The 19,306-nt window shown below is 44.6% G+C and overlaps 1 protein-coding gene and 1 long non-coding RNA gene across 2 annotated transcripts in view; one reads left to right on the forward strand and one right to left on the reverse strand.

Annotated features, from left to right (window-relative positions):
- The window catches only part of ANTXR1 (ANTXR cell adhesion molecule 1), a 246,617-nt gene that overhangs the window by 180,711 nt on the left and 46,600 nt on the right, over window positions 1-19,306 (forward strand). Inside the window, exon 17 of the mRNA XM_033239293.1 lies at window positions 8,939-9,019. Within this exon, the coding sequence (XP_033095184.1) occupies window positions 8,939-9,019 (81 nt within the window). The remainder of the gene's footprint in view (window positions 1-8,938; window positions 9,020-19,306) is intronic.
- Window positions 1-19,306, reverse strand: part of LOC117099782 — a 211,724-nt gene that overhangs the window by 88,351 nt on the left and 104,067 nt on the right. The window lies entirely within an intron of this gene.

A 19,306-nucleotide genomic window follows, 5' to 3' on the forward strand; every position in this document is an offset into this window, starting at 1 on the left:
GGGCCAATACATTTAGAAATCTAAAAACATTCCCAACACCCACTCGGAATTAGTATCAATTCAGTAAATATTCGTTGTGCAGCTACTGTGTACCAGGCACCATAGGATGTTGAATATACAGAGGCTTTCAAACCCAGCTGAGTGTCAGAATCACCCGAGAGTGCTTTAAAAAACACAGATTTCCAGGCCCAGTGACTCAGAATCTCACAAAAGGCCTCCAAAAGCACACTGGCTCTCAGCACTCGCCCATCTTTTCCCATTAAGTGAAACTCCTTTTGTTCACAATGCCTCCCTTTTCTAATTTCACTTCCAGACTCCCTGAGCGATAGGCCTCTGTTGCCCCAATTGTCACTTAATCGGTCCTGACTCCTGAGCTTTCTCTTAGTCTCTGTAGTCTCTGTAGTAAAGCACTGGCTCTCAAAGGTGGTCCCTGGCATCAGCATCACCCAAGAATTGTTAGATATGGACATTCTTGGGCCCCACCTAAGATCTACTAAATCAAAACCTCTGGAAGTGGGGCTCAGCCATCTGGGTTTTAACAAGCTGAGTTAAGAAGTTGTCACCAGCTGGGCTCAGTGGCTCATGCCTGTAATCCCAGCACTTTGGAAGGCCAAAGAGGCTGGATCACAAGGTCAGGAGTTCAAGACCAGCCCTGGCCAACATGGTGAAACCCCATCTCTACTAAAAATACAAAAATTAGCTGCATGGTGGCGGATGCCTGTAATCCCAGCTACTCCAGAGGCTGAGGCAGAGGTTGCAGTGAGCTGAGATTGCGCCATTGCACTCCAGCCTGGGCAACAGGGTGAGACTCCATCTCAAATAAAAAAAGAAAAAAAAAATGAAGAAGAAGTAGTTGTCACCAAAGGTTCCAGCCAGCATTCCATAGGAAGTTCTTGGAGGGCAGGAACTGTGGTGACTGGATTGTTAAAATAGGCAAAAGAGGCTGTGATTGCACTGCGGTGATTTTTCAGGCATCTCAGCAAGGAGAGCCCCATTAATGTTCACACTGGGTCCATTTTTACCACAAACACAACTGCTGAATTAATGTTAAGTGGTCGGGAATCTGAGTGTCTTAGGAGTCAACTAAAAGGCCAGATGGAAATGACCTAGGATGCCGGTGGACTTGAAGAGCTCCTCGGCTGGACTCCCTCGTTAAGATGTGCACAGCATGAATCCTCCTTTTGCCTGGTGCAACAGCCAATGCCAATGCTTACTCAGCTCCTTCTACTGTAGAGGAAATGCACATACAGCCATTGGTGTGGTTACTCATGTTTATGAGCCTTCTCTCCACCAGATTTGACCCCCTGCACACACCAGCCACGCTTTGAATCCCCAGTAAACAGTGTTGTACCTGGCTCATCCCTTAGTAAAGAGCTGAGGCATGAACAGTAATTATGAAACCACTCCCCAGAGCATCCTGCCAGTCAAACCACACAGACCGTTTTGGCACACTCTGTCCGGAAAGTGACATTCTTCATGCCATCTCTCTGAGGAGAGAAGAGAAAAAGAGGTTGTTTTAGGTGCAACAAGGAAGATAGAAACACAGAAAGAAATTCAAAAGTAATCATGTGTGCTGTCTGTCCAGAAGTAAGGCAGGCTTGCTTCCAGAATGTCAGGGTTCATCCTGTTTTACATGATGTATGAGCTGCAGTGAGTCCTGTGCTAGCCACAATGCCTAAGGACATTTGCTCAGCCTTGGACAAAACATTTAGCCTTATGTGGTGCCATGAACTCTGTTTCCCTTTCCTGAACTCTCTCCCTGAACTCGCAGTGGTCCTGAAAGGAAACAGAAAGCACACTGAAAAGAGTTGAGCTAACAGAGGTGTGGGCAGAGTGAAGGGAATCCCCAGGCTATGGTGAGGCACCCAGGGGCTGGCAACAACGAGAGCTGTTACACCTGAAGGGCACGTGGGAAAATGGTGTTACTGGGTTCCAGGAAGAGCTGCAGCCGTGCAAAGAGACCACTCAACAGGAACTGTTTCTTTAGTTGACAATCTAAATCCACCCCACCCTACCTGTTTTTATATGATCTGCAAACAAAGAACGGTTTTTACATTTTTAAATGGTTATATAAGTACCTATATAATGTTGCCTCTTGCCCTGCAAATCCTTGGCTCTTTACAGACTAAGACCAAAGGGCAGCTAGGTGATCCAGAGACAGGCTTCTAAGGCATGGCGAAGGCAGGCAGAGAATGGATGGGGCCCGGCAGGTCAGGGAGAGTGACCCGTCCACTTGCTGCCTGCCTTCTACCTCCACCATAAGCAAGGAGAACAGCTCCAACTCACACAAAACTCTCAGCAGGTATTGGAAAGACTCCTGGCTCCCCAGTGAAAGGAGCCAGAATCATATACTTATCGAATTGCATTGCATTAGACTCATTGCTTTCCATGAAATGGAGTTTTTGAGAAGCAGGTGAGCACATTTGCCAAGCAAACCCAGAGAGAACACACGGAGGGAAGAAGTCCACAGTAGGCTCTTCTCCACCCACCATCTCCCCATCTAATTTAAGGCACCAACCACACCGACCACACCTCCCCTCTTCCTCATTCCAGACTCATGAGCGGGAAATTTTCCCTGATATTTAGCCTGCATTTTCCTTTGCTTGGTTTTCACCCCTGGATTTACAATACCCCGTGCTTCTCATTAAACTGGGGCTGACCATTTTAGACAAGTGAAGTCATGCCCAGCTATATGGGCAAACTTTTCTTAAAAACCAAAAGAAGAAAAAAAAAGTGCAACAAAAATTACCCTGTACATGGCATGCACACACACATCAGTGTGTGTGTGTCTGTGTGTAGGGAAAGTTTCTGACATTATCCATTAAATCCATTAATTTTTTTCCTTTGAGGGAAAGCGTGGGTCATGCTATTTATCATGTATTTCTGTTATTTTTATTTTTATTTTTATTTTTTTGAGACGGAGTCTTGCACTGTCGCCCGGGCTGGAGTGCAGTGGCACGATCTCGGCTCACTGCAAGCTCCACCTCCCAGGTTCACGCCATTCTCCTGCCTCAGCCTCCCGAGTAGTTGGGAGTAGAGGCGCCCATCACCACACCCAGCTAATTTTTTTGTATTTTTAGTAGAGACGGGATTTCACTGTGTTAGCCAGGATGGTCTCAATCTTCTGACCTTGTGATCTGCCCGCCTCAGCCTCCCCAAGTGCTGGGATTACAGGTGTGAGCCACCGTGCCCAGGCTTTTTTTTTTTTTTTTTTTTTTTTGAGACAGAGTCTCACTCTGTCGCCAGGCTGGAGTGCAGTGGCATGATCTCGGCTCACTACAACCCTCATCTCCCAGGTTCAGGTGATTATCCTGCCTCAGCCTCCCAAGTAGCTAGGTCTACAGGCATGTATCACCACGCCCAGCTAATTTTTGTATTTTTTTAGTACATACGGGGTTTCACCGTGTTGGCCAGGATGGTCTCTATTTCTTGACCTCTTGATCCAACCACCTTGGCTGCCCATAGTGCTAGGATTACAGGCGTAAGCCATCACACCTGGCCTCCCATGTATTTCAAAGTGTAAAAAGTCAGGTGTCAGTTTATAGTGGCCTTATAAGTTGAACTACTCTCAGAATTCTCAATCTCTGACTATCTTCCAGCTGGCTAAGGCAGACAAACCAGAAGAAAAGATACAACTGCTGCCTGGCAAAAAAAAGAAAAGAAAAATAGAGGAAACCCCACCACAGAAGCTGATGACCCAGGATGCTTTGGTTTTTTTGTTTATTTTGAAAACAGGGTCTTGTTCTGTCCCCCAGGCTGTAGTGCAGTGGTGCGATCATGTAGCCCACTGTAGCATCAAACTCCTAGGTTCAAGGGATTCTCCCACCCGAGTCTCCCAAGTAGCTGGGACTATAGATATAAGCCATCACACCCAGCTAATCTTTTTTTAATTTTTTTTGTAAACATTGGGGTCTTACTATGTTATCCAAGCTGGTCTTAAGTAATTGTCCCACCTCAGCCTCTCAAAAGTGTTGGGATTGCGCCACCTCAAAAGGGTGGGCATGCGCCACCATGCCCGGCCCCCTACCTCCAGAGTGCCATGAATGCTGGCTGCATAATCATTCCCAGCACAGTCTTATTGTTTAGAAAGAAACTAAAGCTAGAGTTTACATAGAACTTCCACTTTGCCTGTGTGAATTGAAAGGTATTTTCTGTGGCTAAGATACAGTTTGGGAGCATGGAATTGGTAAATTTCTCATTTTATAGTCAAAATTTGTCAACTTCAAATGAAAGAAAGCTATTTATAAATGTCAGCTAATACAGTCTGCCAGAGGGCTTGAGGCTTGTGGAGAAATCTTTGTCTTAGCTTCGCAGAAGTAGTTGGGCATTTTGCCGGGGAGTGAGGACCAGTGTCTTAAGTACGTGCTATGGAGAGGCTTGTGCATGACAGACATCCAAGTCTGAGACAGATAAAGTTGCAGCAACTCAGAAGCATCCTCTAAGACTTTAGGTGAAGCCCAGAGACTGTTTAGAAAATTCTTCTGTGGCACATCTAGCCCCAAAATGTTGTTATTAACGAGCTCACTACTACCGTCTTTAAATGACAGACTTCTGCCTACATTCAGAAAAATCAAGGCTCCAAGAGCCTTTGTCGTGCAGTGCTCGTTGACTTTTGAGAGTTATTTTTTATTCTCATTTTGGTTGTTAACACTGTTTTTTCTAAAGCTTACTTCTTGCTTGCAAATACTGTTTTTCTAAAGCTCTTGCATAAAAGCTACCTGTTGTAGGAGTAGAAAGAGGTTATAGGTTGTGTTGATTGATTGCCTGGATTGTTTTCTATGCCGCAGACTGGAGATTTTAGGTTCATTTGTGGGACAATCAGAACTCAGAATGCTGAGGACACACCTGGAACTAGCTAATCTCACCTTGGCCAGAAGATCCCAATGACAACAACTCACCCAGACCAAGCACACCCTGCAAGTCGGGCAGCACTTTCTATGCGCTAATGCCTTTATTATTTTTAACAGCCCTTGAAAGTAGAAACTACTTATCCATTAGTAAATAGATACCCAGATCAGTAGAAACTACAAATGGAAAACCAGAGCACAGAGAGGTTAGGTAACTTGCCCAAATTCACACTGCTAGTAAAATGTTTCGTGGTTCCTTTTATTGACTGCAGTGCATCCATTTGGGCTCGCAATAAATTTCTTTATTAATCAATAGGAGAGAGGACAGGAACCCTGGAGATGAAAGGCCAGTCAGGAAACTTCACAGAATGAGTAACAGATGGTGAGGGCCTGGGCCCAGGCAGGAGCTGTGGAGGTGGTGGGTCAGGGGTGGATGGGAAGAGGCAGCAGCAGAGCTGCTACAGAGAGAACATTCACGAGACACGGTTGATGTTGGACATGAGCAGGTGGCAGAGAGAAGGGAAGTTAGAATGATTCCTGGTACCCAGCATGCCCATCTGGATAGATTGCTGGTGCCATGAATCAAGGCAGGGTGTGCAAAAGGAGGAGCAGGTTTGGGAAGAAGAGTTAGTTCAGTTTGTAATGTTTGAGTTTTCGATACCTGCGATACATCCACATTACAATTAAGATTTAATAGGTAAATGGATACCCAGATCTGGAGCTCAAGAGAGGACTGGGCTGAGTATAGAATTTGTGAGTCGCCAGCAGATAGGTGGAAGCTGGACCCATGAGACTAGATGAGAGCACTCAGCTGGGAGATGAGAATAGAGGTGCCAAATGAAGGCCACCATGTCAAGTGCAGGCAGAGAGGTCGGAGGGAGCAGGTAGAAGCTGATGGCACAGAGGCTGAGGGAGAATGTGCAGAGGAGAGGCCCAGCGCAGCAGATCTCCCGCAGAGATCTCCCCAGCAGATCTCTTCTCACTTGGTTCACTCCCCAGAACCAAGTGAAATGAGTGTCAAGGCGTTTGGCAGTGGGGATGCCATGGGTGGCCTTAGCAAGAACAATTTGGGCAGAGTGAGTGGGGCAGAAGGAATAAAAACCGTGGCTTGGGGGTAAGAGGAAAATAGGCTTGGAGGAGCACAGAATAGAAGACGGACAGATGCCTGCTTACAAAGTTCCAATTATTGGATTCCTACACTCGGTGTTACATTCTTTTCCATCTTTCTACAGAGCCTCCCAAATGATCATTTTAATGACTTTACTATGATCATAGGTAACATTTAATGAATACCTTCTATGAGACAAGTACCTAACTTCAATATTTAATTTTAAGTCTTACAGCAAGTCTGTAGAGTAGACGGTGTTATTATCTCCACTTTAAATATGAGAAAAGTAAGGCTTAGGGAGATGAAACTACTCATCTAACCTGTAGAGCTGGTGAAAAGGAGACCCACAGTACAAACTGGGCAGCCTTGCTTCGGTCACTTTGTGCTTAAACACTACACCGTAGGGTGACCTGTTGCCACAAAGAAACATCATTTTCTACTCATTCTGCTGGTATTATACATCTAGGTGGTTTCTGCTCTTTTGCTATGCATGTAACTTTAAATTTCTGCTGAGTTAATTAATGTGTTTCTTCAACAGCCCAATGTTCTTCTTTCTGCCCAGTCTCATTGCTCGTCTGTCACAGAGTTGAGTGATTAGCACACACAGCTCTGTGGGTGGGCTGATTTACAAAGCCAGATGCTGGGAGCCCTCTCCTTCTGAAAAAAGGGGGAAAGAAAAAAGAGGTATTCATCCAGGAAACCCACCTGGTTATATCCTGAAATATAAATGCTTATTCAAAAGAACCTTACAGGAAAACATTTAGCTGGTGATTGAAACGGCTTAATACAGAAAATCATGCTGCACACAGCAGCATTTCTATCCAGCATTCTAAAATCATTTCAAAATATTTTTCAAGGCTTTTGTAAATTCCTTGCCAAAATAGATGAGAAACACTACACTTGGCAAGACAAAGTTTAACCCACAAGAACTCAAACAACAGTTTATAAAGATTAAAGAACACAATTTTATATGTGTATATAACCCACCAGAAAATCATTTCAGAACATGAAATCTTTGAGATGATTCTTAACACTACCCCTATATAAATGCTTTGTGTCCAGGAACTGAAACTCTGTATACTCCTCCAGCCTTCCCGGCACTGTCATTCAAAGACCCCTGCAAGATCAGGATTTTCAATGTTCCTAAGGCTTGGGTAGGAAATCCATTTTACATTTTGGCCCAGTTTATGCCCACACATGTGTGCACACACAGTCATACATACACCCATACACATTTAACTGAAACAAATTTTTCACAAAACAATACTTGTCTTCACCATGTGCAATTAATATTTTCTCTTCTATTTCTTAAAAGTTCTGGTCCCATACAAAATTGATTTCATGAGGGCATAAAGGATTGCAACCCACAGCTCAGAAGCCCTGTGTTCTAAAGGATCTAAATTAAAGCGCTCTCACCAAAAGATCTGCGTGAGGAAGAATCTGCAGTTGGTGTAATAGAAAGCATATGTGATTTGGAATTAGACAGACATGGGTTCCAATCTCAACTCTCCGGTTTATAAACCATCTGCCTTTGGGCAAGTTACCTGATCTCTCTTTGACCCTCCATTTCCTCTCCACAGCCCTCTGGGACTGCTGGGACAATTCCATTAGAGGACTCTCATGGAAGCACCTACCACTTAGAATCATTCATTCATGCAACAAACATATATTGAGCACCAGATGTTGTCCTCAGGGCTAGGCAGACAGAAGTGAGCAAAACCATCAACACCCCTGCTTTCATGGAGCTGGCATTCCAGGGGGCACAGACAATCAGCAAATTAACATAGAATATGTCAGGGAGTGAGAAGGACTGTATTAGTTTCCTCTTGTTGCTGTGATGAATTACCACAAATTTAAAGGTTTAATCAACACAAATCTATTATCTTACAGTTTCAGATGTCATAAGCCCCAAACGGGTCTCACTAGACTAAAATCAAGGGGTTGGCAGAGCTATTTTCCTTTCGGAGACTCTAGAGGAGAATTTCCTTGTCTTTTATAGATGCTAGAGGCTGCCCACACCTACTGGTTTATGGCCACCCTCCATTTCCACAGTCAGCAACATTGGGTTGAGTCCGTCTCACACCTAATCACTGTGACTCTGCTTCTATCCACACAGCTCCTTCTCTGGATTTGACCCTCCTGCCAAAAACCACCGTGGGTCCTCTAGGAAGGACCCATGTAGTTAAACTGAGCCCACCGGATAGTCCAGGATACTCTCCCCATCTCCACATCCTTACCTTAATCACATCTGCAAACTCCTTTTTCTGCCATGTAAGGTAACATATTCATAGGTTCCAGGGAATATGAATAAGAGTCACCTGGAAGGGTGTTGGTCATCAGTTGTGAAAGCCTTGGTGCTGACATACTCACTCTTCTCCGTTTCAGCCAGTTACATACAACCCCAAAGGGACTGTGGTTTTTGTCATCTGTAATGCTTGCTAATTTGTCTCTCGAGCCCAGGCTTCTAAGCAAGTTACAGCTACTGAGTGAGCCTAGCAGACAGCCAGGGATGTGCATTCCAGGGGCCTTTAATTGGTCTTGCCCTGTCGACACTTAACATTTAGTAATTTTCCAGAATTTGTCATTAGTGTCTTTACTAATGAGCTCTGGGCACCAAGTGGGAAGAAAAAAACTTTAGTGAAATTTGGAAAGATTGACTTGTGGTATGAGGATATGCCCAGAAATGTGATAAAGACAAAAGCCCAAAGCTTGAATGAAGTTACGTTTGCAAACTTGGGGCTGCACTCAGACCTCAGGGTGCGTCCTTCACAAGCATCAGAGTCTTCTGTGTGTCTCTTCTCCTCCATTCATGAAGCTCCAGTTTTGAATTAAGGGACTGCAAAGTCACTAATCCCATCATGACCATATTGACAGTGTTGTGTTGTTCACATGACTGAAGAAGCACGGAAAGTTGTGTGTGCCTATGGTGGCTAGCCACAGGTCTGATTTCATATGTAATCTTGGTGCATTTGTTCTATTTCAGGGAAAACTCGATGCCTTGTGGGTCCTACTGAGGAAAGGATATGATCGTGTGTCTGTGATGCGTCCACAGCCAGGAGACACGGTAGGACTCGTTAATTCATGAATGGTCTCTCTCTCTCTGTCTCTCACACACACACACACACACACACATACATTCTTTTTCTCTCTCCATCTTTGTAGAGCTAGAATAACTTTGGATTCCAAAACAGAGCTAGAATAACTCCAGATATACAAATCCAGCTATTATTTCATATTGCAACAAATCAGACATCACTTTTCAAAATGTTGGTTATTACAAGATCTTGAGTTTCGATTTGCTTTTCTGTAAAGGATTTGACAGTGATCTGTTGGGTTTGACTTCCTAGAATTTGAGCTTCTCAATGTATAGGCACAGTGAGAGAATAAAACAGGACTGGCCCCTACTTGGGGCAGTTTCAGGAGGGAGCTCTGCTGGCCACTGGCCACACAAGCCAGTGGTGTACCACAGAGTACCAGCGCTGCAAGGATGGGGTGAGGGCAAGGAAGGGGCCACGGAAAATGCCTACCATCTTCCCTGCAGGTGTTGGGCCCAGCTGGCCCAGGACCACAGAGGGACCTTTCACCCCAGGTGAGGATTTGTCTTAGCATTGTCAAGGCTAAGCTTGGAATATCTCTAGTCAAGAGCAGTCCTGAAAGGTAGAGCCAGCGGAGACCTTAGAAACCATCCAGCCCATGGCTTCATTTTGTAAATGAAGAAAGAAAAACAAACAAAAACAAAAATCACCTAATTGCATTCTCTGAAAAACAAGAGAAGGTGAATAGCTGGTTCTGTTTCAAATAGTAAGTAACAAGTAACTTACACTGGAAATAACTTCAGTTCTGCCGAAACAACACTATCACTATTTCTTCATGTAAGAGCTAGTCTCTCTTCTGCAAGTTTTACAGATCACAACTCGGGACCAAGTTTTCCCTCAACTACCAGCAACCTGCATCTTCCATCCACTTCTTTGGGAATCAGGCACATTAATCCAAAAGCAAAATAAAAGTATCTCATTTAAGGGCCGGGCGTGGTGGCTCAAGCCTGTAATCCCAGCACTTTGGGAGGCCAAGACAGGTGGATCACGAGGTCAGGAGTTCGAGACCATCCTGGCTAACACAGTGAAACCCCATCTCTGCTAAAAAATACAAAAAGCTAGCCGGGCGAGGTGGCGGGCGCCTGTAGTCCCAGCTACTCGGGAGGCTGAGGCAGGAGAATGGCGTAAACCCGGGAGGCGGAGCTTGCAGTGAGCTGAGATCCGGCCACTGCACTCCAGCCCGGGTGACAGAGCGAGACCCCGTCTCAAAAAAAAAAAAAAGTGGCCGGGCGCGGTGGCTCAAGCCTGTAATCCCAGCACTTTGGGAGGCCGAGACGGGCGGATCACGAGGTCAGGAGATCGAGACCATCCTGGCTAACACGGTGAAACCCCGTCTCTACTAAAAAAATACAAAAAATTAGCCGGGCGAGATGGCGGGCGCCTGTAGTCCCAGCTACTGGGGAGGCTGAGGCAGGAGAATGGCGTAAACCCGGGAGGCGGAGCTTGCAGTGAGCCGAGATCGCGCCACTGCACTCCAGCCTGGGTGACAGAGCGAGACTCCGTCTCAAAAAAAAAAAAAAAAAAAAAGTATCTCATTTAGAACTCCTTTCAAATCAAGCAGACTTGGGTTTGAACCCCCTTCCTTCCTGGCTAGAAAGCTCCAGGCAAATCACCTGACCTCTCTGAACTTCATCCTTATAAAGTAAATGGCATGGACTTCTTCCTACTGTGGCTGATTGGAGAAGGTAATGTTTGCAAAGCATTGGCTCCCTGTTGAACATATGGAAATACTCAATCGGGATGGGTGTAGTAGCTCACACCTGTAATCCCAGCACTTTGGGAGGCCAAGGCAGGTAGATCACTTGAGGTCAGGAGTTCTAGACCAATCTGGTCAATATGGTTAAACCCCATCTCTACTAACAATACAAAAATTAGCTAGGTGTGGTGGCACATGCCTGTAATCCCAGCTACTCAGGAGACTGAAGCAGGAGAATTGCTTGAACCGGGTAGTTGGAAGTTGCAGTGAGCTGAGATCACACCATTGCACTCCAGCCTGGGCAACAGAATGAGACTGTGTCTCAAAAAATAAAATTTTTTTGTTAAGAAAGAAATGCTCGGGCTGGGTGTGGTGGCTCACGCCTGTAATCCCAGCACTTTGGGAGGCCGAGGCGGATGGATCACAAGATCAAGAGATCGAGACCATCCTGGCCAACATGGTGAAACCCCGTCTCTACTAAAAATACAAAACTTAACCGGGCGTGGTGGTGGGCACTGTAGTCTCAGCTACTCGGGAGGCTGAGGCAGGAGAATCACTTGAACCCGGGAGGCAGAGCTTGCAGTGAGCCGAGATTGCACCCCTGCACTCTAGCCTGGTGACAGAGCAAGACTCCATCTCAAAAAAAAAAAAAAAAGAATGCTCAATCGATGACAGATATCCTTATGGTTATTTCCTTTGTGCTGTTCTGCTGTCTGGGGATGGTTGATGCAGAACTTCAAGCCATATTGCAGTTGGTGTGTTTGCTTTCCTGACTGTCCAGCATGGCACAGCTAACACTAGAGCAGAGCCCGATAGACAGGCCCTGCTACCTCCTCCCCTTGCACCTGGTGACAGTGGGTGGTTTGTAGCTGAGGAGATTTGGTCTAAAGTTTCATAGTTTATGTGAGCCACTGCCCAATTAGCTGTTCCTGTTGTGACTAGGACGGCATGCAAGTAAAAATGTGAAACCACCTCACATAAATGCTGGGCTGACTTGGCCCTCATTGCATATGGAATTTGAGCTTTTGTCTGTGACAATCAACAAGACCAAATTTCTATACGAAATTTTAAATACAAACTCTTCAGTTAGGAGAAACAAGCACAGGCCATAAAGTTAGTACTCTGGGAGGTGTTTGGTCTTATAAAGTATACATCTGCTTTCTATGGAAAATGAAGAAATTTTTTTAGCATGCATGAGACTCCTCTAACAGATTAAGAAAAACTAATAATAAGATCCCTAAACTGTTTCAGCAGTACTATTTTTTGTGACAGAAGATGCTGATACAGTGTATGACCCCATTTTTTTTTCAGAGCAGTTGAAAAACATCTCCACTAAAATATGTTAACATTCCATTTTCCACTGACCAGTTTGGCAGAAGCCAATTCATAAACTGGGTCAACCTAAGAAGTGGGAGGGTTATAGGAAAGAGGCTGGATAGAAAGAAATATTATCATTTATAAGACAGAAGAATCAATGCTATTTGGGAGCAAAAGGCTAGTTATGTAAATCCAAGAACAATGGAATGAAAATAAATGGAACTTTCTCTAATGAATCACACCTAAATTGAATCTCTTATTTACCAATTCCGAATGAAAGTTTGTATTAACACCTGAAGATGTTCCATATGTTTTTGAGAGACATAATACCACCTTGAACTTTTATTCTCCAGCCATGCAAAGTAATAGATTTAAGATATAAGAAGCTTAAGAATTTGGATACCTTTGAACATACTCTCAACACTGTCACAAATTATGATTGCTTACTTTTAAGTGCCCTTTCTTTATGGAAGTCTTGCTAAAATAAGATACAGGAGAGAAATAGATACAGAAAATTGTGTCCTTGTTGCCATGGCAACAACCACAGGATGTACACATGGAGTTATGCAAGAAAGGTCACAGATGAAGTAAGAACCAGAATTCAGAGCTGCCTATGGCTACTCAAGAAAGCATTCCAGGGGAGGCAGAGGGCAATATTGTAGCTTTGTCTACATGCCTCTTCTGTTTTGTTTTGCATAACCTTAGGAGACTCACTAGAGAGGCATGGTGGTGAGTCTGTAAGAATTCTTCAGCACTGATTTATGGAGCTGACCACATTTTCCATAAACTCAAAATGACTCCATCCAGGCATGTGCTCATGAACAAGAGTCACAGGTTCTGAATTTTTTCTTTAAAACAAAACAAAAACAAAAATCACCTAATTGCATTCTCGGTTACATTCTAAGTTGCTTCAAACACATGTTGACCTCACAGAAACCTGGCACATTTTCCTCCTCAGTTCCTGTCTCCTTCATCCTCCCCCCAGCCCTCCAGATGCAGACACAAGCCCACCAACAGAGCCTCTGAGGCTACTGAAAGGCCTCCAGCTCAGCACAGAGCAGGAGCTCAGGGAGCCAGAGCCCAGAGCCACCGCCCTTCCCTGGGATTGGCACCCACCTCTTCAGAGCCATCCAAGCCCCAGGTCAGGGATGGCAGCAGGGAACACGCATGTTTTCCATCTGCCATCATCCATCTCCTTCTCTTTGCCTATGGTGGGCTCATGGTCCCATTGTTCCTTGGAGCCCACCAGGAAAGGCTTGAGGCAACATAAAAGAGAAAGTGCCAAAGGAAACCACCTAAATAGCAAACCAGTAGCACATCTGATTCTAAGATTGTTAAAGTTTACTAAGCACATGGTGTCCCCTGCTCCCAGTAGGTAGCCACCACAGTGCTCCTTGTAAAACCAAACCTCAACACACCATGCCTCCACTTCAGACTTGCAAAAACTGTGGGAAAACCCAGAATCCTTAGCTTGATTTAGAAAGGCATGCCTTTCCATTTCGTACACTACTTACCCCAGATTCCCTCATCACCTCCAAATAGTCTCTGAGCACATGGAATTAATTGCTGGGCACACCCTGAACATGCCAGGACATTTTGTATCTCCGTACCTTTGCTAGGTTTCTCTGCTTGGAATGCCCTTCCTATCCTCTCTACTGAGTGAACCTAGCTTGGTCATATTGTTCATTGTTTCCGAGGTGTCTTGTAAATACAAAAAGTTGCTGACCACACTAATGCTTGAAAGAGGGCATCACCAAAGCAGAACACATTTGACAGAGCCTAGGTGAGAAGGTTTGGAAGTTAGAACCTCTGTCCCAGGATGGTCCAGGATGGTCCCCAAGGCTTACTACACAGCTTGGCCACTCTTTGAGTTCAGAAAATTTGCTCATCTTTTCAAGGGCAAATGGTTGAAAGAATTTAGAATGTTCTGGGAAAGAACGCTTCAAGGGGTCATGAGAGCTTTTTTAACTGACTTGGTCCCTGATGATATGGTGTGTCATCCCACTTTGTAAGCTGTTTCTTATCACGCCACCATTGTCAAGGAATAATCTTTCCATGTCACTACATATCCTTGAATAATATCATTTTAATGACCATGTCATATTCCATTGCATATCTTCCCTTTTTGGAGATTGATTTTCAAGTATCTATTATTATAAATGAAGCTGCAGTCACTATCCTTATTGCCAAATCATTGTGCACATTCACAAATGTTTCCTTAGAATAAAAGGTCCAGCTTTCTACTGGATCAAATAGTGTGCACATTTTTAAAGCTTTGATACAAATTGCCAAAGAATTGCTCTTCAAAAGATTGTACAAATTAACCCTCACATTAGCCCCTATGGAACGCCCATCTCCTCAGAGGCTCCCCAATATTATTAACTTACCTATTTGATTGACAGGTGCTAATTTAACTTGTATTTTTTATTATGATTGAGGTAGAACAATTTTTTAAATGTTTATTTTCTCATTTGTCCATTGGTTTGACTTGGCTCATTTTTCCACTGGATATTTTAGTGTCGGTTTCCTGTGATAATTTTCTTAACCCATCTTCATTCATACATTAATCAAATGTTTTGAAAGCCTACTATGTATCAGGTCCTGTGCTTGCATTAAGTATGTAGTACTTATTAATCCTTATGACATTTAAAGTCTAACCATGTAATATATGTCCAAAGTTTTTTCTAGTTTGCCATTTACCTTTTAACTTTTTAAAAATATATTGAAGTTTTCTACAATTTTACAGTCAAATCTATAAATATTTATAATTCCTGCCTTTGGTTTCAAATTTAGAGCAGCCTCCCCTACTTCAAGAGAACATAAATTCTCACAAAAATTTTCTTCTACACTTCTACCCTCTCCGTCTGTTTTTGATGGTAATGTGGAATGTGAATTGTCACCTTTTTTGTTTCTTCCTGAGTATTTTAGTGTAGGTTTGGGAAAGGTTCCTTTGGAAGCTATGGGCCATATGTTATATTAAATGAGAAGTCCTAGAAAATTATCTTAAATACCTTGAAGTGGATGTATTAACAGAAAGTGACTTGGATTTACTCTGGGCCATCCCATTGAACAGAGCTAGCCCCACAGGTAGAAACAACAGTGAAATTCATCAGAAAGAATTGAGGGATGCAAGTTTCAACAATGCAACGGGCTGCCCCAGAGACTAATGTTCCAGGTAACTAACACGGATAAGACAAATTAACCACTAGGCCAGGACATAGGGGATCCCTGTAGCAGATCAATGGTTCTCAAACTTAAGCATCAGAATCACCTAGAAGATTTGTTAAAGCACAGTTTGCTGAAACCACGCTGGGAGTTTCTGATTCAGAAGTCCTGGGGTGGAGCCTGGGAATTAGCATTTCTGACAAACTCCCAGGTGACGCTGATGCTGCTGGTCTGGGGATTACACTTTGAGAAACAGTAAGATAAGGAACTAAACAAACTTCAAAGTACCTCTCACCCTGCGAGTTTGGGGTCCTAAGCAATATTTCTATACTGATTTGACCACCAAGTCACCCCTTTTCTGTATTTCTCCTTAGAGAACCTATTGACACAACTGGGGAATAACTAGTCTACCTTAAATCTAAATACTAAGGCCCAGTGAGTTGTAAAGAAATCCTTCCCATCTTCACACGTTCTGTTCCTAGATTACTAATTTCAAACACAGAAATGCAGGGGAATTCAGAGATCAGAGCATGGACTGCAGTGGTTTTCCATCTGTTCGCACATTGTTATCACCTGGAGAGCTTAAAGGTCCTACCCTAAAGGTGCTGTTTACTTGTTCTGGGATGAGGTCTGGGCACTCACAGAATCACCTGGGAATCATAAACGCTCCCCGGGTGATTCTAATGGGCACCAGAGTTGAGAAGCAGTGAGCTGGTCCAGTTCCCTCTTTTTCACTCAGGGCAGCATCTTCTCTTTCCTTTTTGAAACAATTTCAAGGCAACTCTCCACATTCCTTCACAAACCCTAAGAGTAAGATAGGCTGATCACACTCTTCACGTGCTTTTCACAGTCCCTTTCCTATCAGGAAGATGGTTAACCTAGACTGAGGCTGCCCTATCATTGCTACTGCTTGAGTAAAGAAGATGGAAAAGAGAAAATAGAACTCAGCCTCATATGTCTTTCCTGGATGGAATTCAATCATCTACCGACCAGCCTGACCCATATCTAGGCACTTTTACTCCAAATTGAACTCCACCCCACTTCACGTGCTTCTGGAGAACCCACTGGGTTTGGATGTCATCTGTTTTCAGATCTGGCATCAGGAGGCTGGTACATTCCATTACTATCTGCAAGAACAAAATACTAAAGCTCACTCAGAGCTTGTTTTGCAAGCCTGGATCTCCTTGTAACCAGAAGAGACCTAGGGAAACACACACGTAAATGTACATAAACAATGTTTGAAACTCATCTGAAGTCAAGCCTCAGAGGTTGTGAAAGCCTCCCCAGCTGTTTCCAATAAGGGCATGAGGCCAGTCACATGGGCACCATGTCTCCCTACTGTCGCAGAGGCGAGAATAGCCTGGGCAGGTCATCCCCCGAGAGAGAGGTCATCCTCTGCCCAGTCCTTCTAAAGCATGTGAGCCTCCTGTAGCATAAACAGGCCTCAGAGAAAGTGTCTGCACTCTTGCATTCTCTCTCCTGTCTTCTCTGTCCTTCACATTTCCTGCATTCCCTCTTTCTTCTAATCCCTTTCCTTTTTTTCTTTTCCCTGTTCACTGCCAATTTCTAAGGCCTGCCATGGCTGCTTTCCCTCAACAAAGACACCAATTGCACTCCCACCAAGAATCCATTTCTGGGCTGGGCACTAGGGATATCCATTAGCAGAGTACTACATTCTGGCTTCCAGGAGTTCATGTACGTATGTGTGCAAAAGAGAGTGTCACACACTGTATGAACTGCAAATGCTTACAGAAGCATAAACCCTCTCATGATAACTTGAGGTAATGATGATCTCCACTTTAAAGAACAGAAATTGAGGCTCAGGGAAAATTAAATTTTCCAAGGACACACAGCTGGTAAGGAGGTCTGGGGCTTGAATTCAGGACTTTCAGACTTGAAAGGCAACACTAGGGATTCCTGAACTCCTTCATGCATTCAACAGATACTTGTTAGACGTCTTCTAGGGGCCAATGAGCACTGTATTGGTGCTTGGTATTCAAGATGAATGAATGAGCCCTGTCCCTGCCTTCGAGGAACAGGGACAAACAGGAAGCCCGCAAGCACTGCCTGATGCGAAAGGCTCTGTGATAGAGCTGAGCGCACGAGATGTGGGAGCTATACCCAGGAAGGGTGTCTCACCAGCCTTGGAGTCCAAATGCCTTCCTGAATGGACATTTAAGCTGAAACAAGAAGGGGGAATGGAGTTGGCGGGAGAGAATATTCTAGTGACAGGGAAGCTTGCTTACAGATCTGCAGGTGAGACTGTGGCTCCTTCGGGGAGACAGAAGGAGCAGGGTACAGAGGAGGACAGAGTGAGAGGCAGTGAGAAGAGGGACTGTGGTGAAGAGGAACCTGGGTTGCCGGCCATGGGAGCCTGGTCTGCCAGCCTGAGGAGGCTGGACTCCACCCTGAGGACAGTGGAGACTTACTGCAAGAGTTTTAAGCAAAGACGTGATCAGATGTGCATTTTAGAAAGGTCACACTAGTTGCAATGTGGACACAGTTACAGTGAGAGAGGCTGGCAGCTTGAAGCGCAGAGTGGTGGGCGAGGAAGACAGCCTGGATTCACAAGATGTTGAGCAAATAATCACAGATTTGGTAACTGCCTGGGTATGGAGGAGGAGAGGGTGGACGGTGTGAAGGAGGACCTCCAGGATTTGGCCCAAGCGACATTGCTGACTGTGCTGCCTGCCATTCACCAGGATGAGGAGAGCTTTGGGAGGGAAGATGAGGACGTCGCTTTTTAACTTGTGGAGTTGGCAGTGCCTGTGGGACATCCAAGCAAAAAGGACCTGCAGCAGGTCGGGACCGGGGTGAAGCATGAAGGCATCTAGGGCAGGAACTCTATGGGTTGCTCACTGTCAGGGTTGTGTGAAAGCAAGGACCTGCAAGTACATGCCTCCTTAAATTTTGTGCCCTCAACACCTCGCATGCCTCACCCTAGTCAGGGGGAAGTTTTGCTCCAGTGAGAGTTCTGGGCTGGAGGCAAAGATTTGAGAGTCACTGGCCACGGCAGTTAAGACCAGTGTGACTAGAGAGGAAACCAGGGGGAGGGGTAGAGAGAAGAGAAATAAGTGAATTACTGAACCCTGAGGGTCACGTCCTTTAAGTCAGGGTGGAGAAAAGAAATAGAGCAAGAAGACAACTAGGAAGGACCAGCCAAGGGAAAGAGAAGTTGCGAGGGGAAAGTCTGGGGTCATGGAAGCCAAGGGAAGATAATACCTTATGGAAGAGGGTGGGGTGTCAAATGATGGGAAATTAAGATGCAAACTGAGAGCAGTCATCTAATAAGACTAGCAATAAGGAGGTTATGGTGCCCTTAGTGACCCAAGCTCTGTGGGATGATGGGGATGGGAGCAAAGCTTAACAGATAATGGGAGGGAGAGCCAAGGCAGTAGCTGGAGGAGATCTAGAGTTGGAAAGAGTTCTTCGTCTTAGTAAGACTTGAGCATGATTAAGTACATATGGCAGAGATCCAGTAGAGGAAGGGGTTGAAGGCAAGAACTCACTGTTGGACTGCAGAAACTCTTAGGAGAAGGGGTTGGAGAGCTTAGGAGGAAGTGCCAGTCCTCCTTAGTGACATGGGTTGCAGAGCCCAGGTATGAGTGAGATGGCAGGAAGTGAGGACATCCCTGTGGGAAGTGATGGGCTCTGTTCTCCCTGTGATGCAGCTGGAGGAGTGGAGCAGCTGAAACTGGAGCTCCTGGAAACAGCTACACCTTGGGAACCCCATTGCTCCTGTACTGGCAGCACTTCTCCACATTCCAGAGTGAATGTCTCAGGATTAAATAAAATGATAGGTATATATAATTTGAAAAGATGGGAGTTTATTTTCTTCCCTTCCTTCCCCCTGAAAAAACTGCCATTGATTTCAGAAAATCTTAGTTACCTCTTAACCTGTAGGAAAAGCTTTTTCTCAGAATTATTTTATGTTCAAACCAGCAATGACCAAAAGAACCAAGTTATCTACATATTGAAGTCTTACATGAAAGTCGTTTTTCTTGCACAATAAACAATTAAGTTTACATTAGCTCTTTACGTTGAATAAATGGACATCTTCAGAATTCCTATCTGACAC

The sequence above is a fragment of the Trachypithecus francoisi genome, unplaced genomic scaffold (assembly GCF_009764315.1).
Source record: "Trachypithecus francoisi isolate TF-2019V2 unplaced genomic scaffold, Tfra_2.0 Lachesis_group17, whole genome shotgun sequence".
Classification (NCBI taxonomy): Eukaryota; Metazoa; Chordata; class Mammalia; order Primates; family Cercopithecidae; genus Trachypithecus; species Trachypithecus francoisi.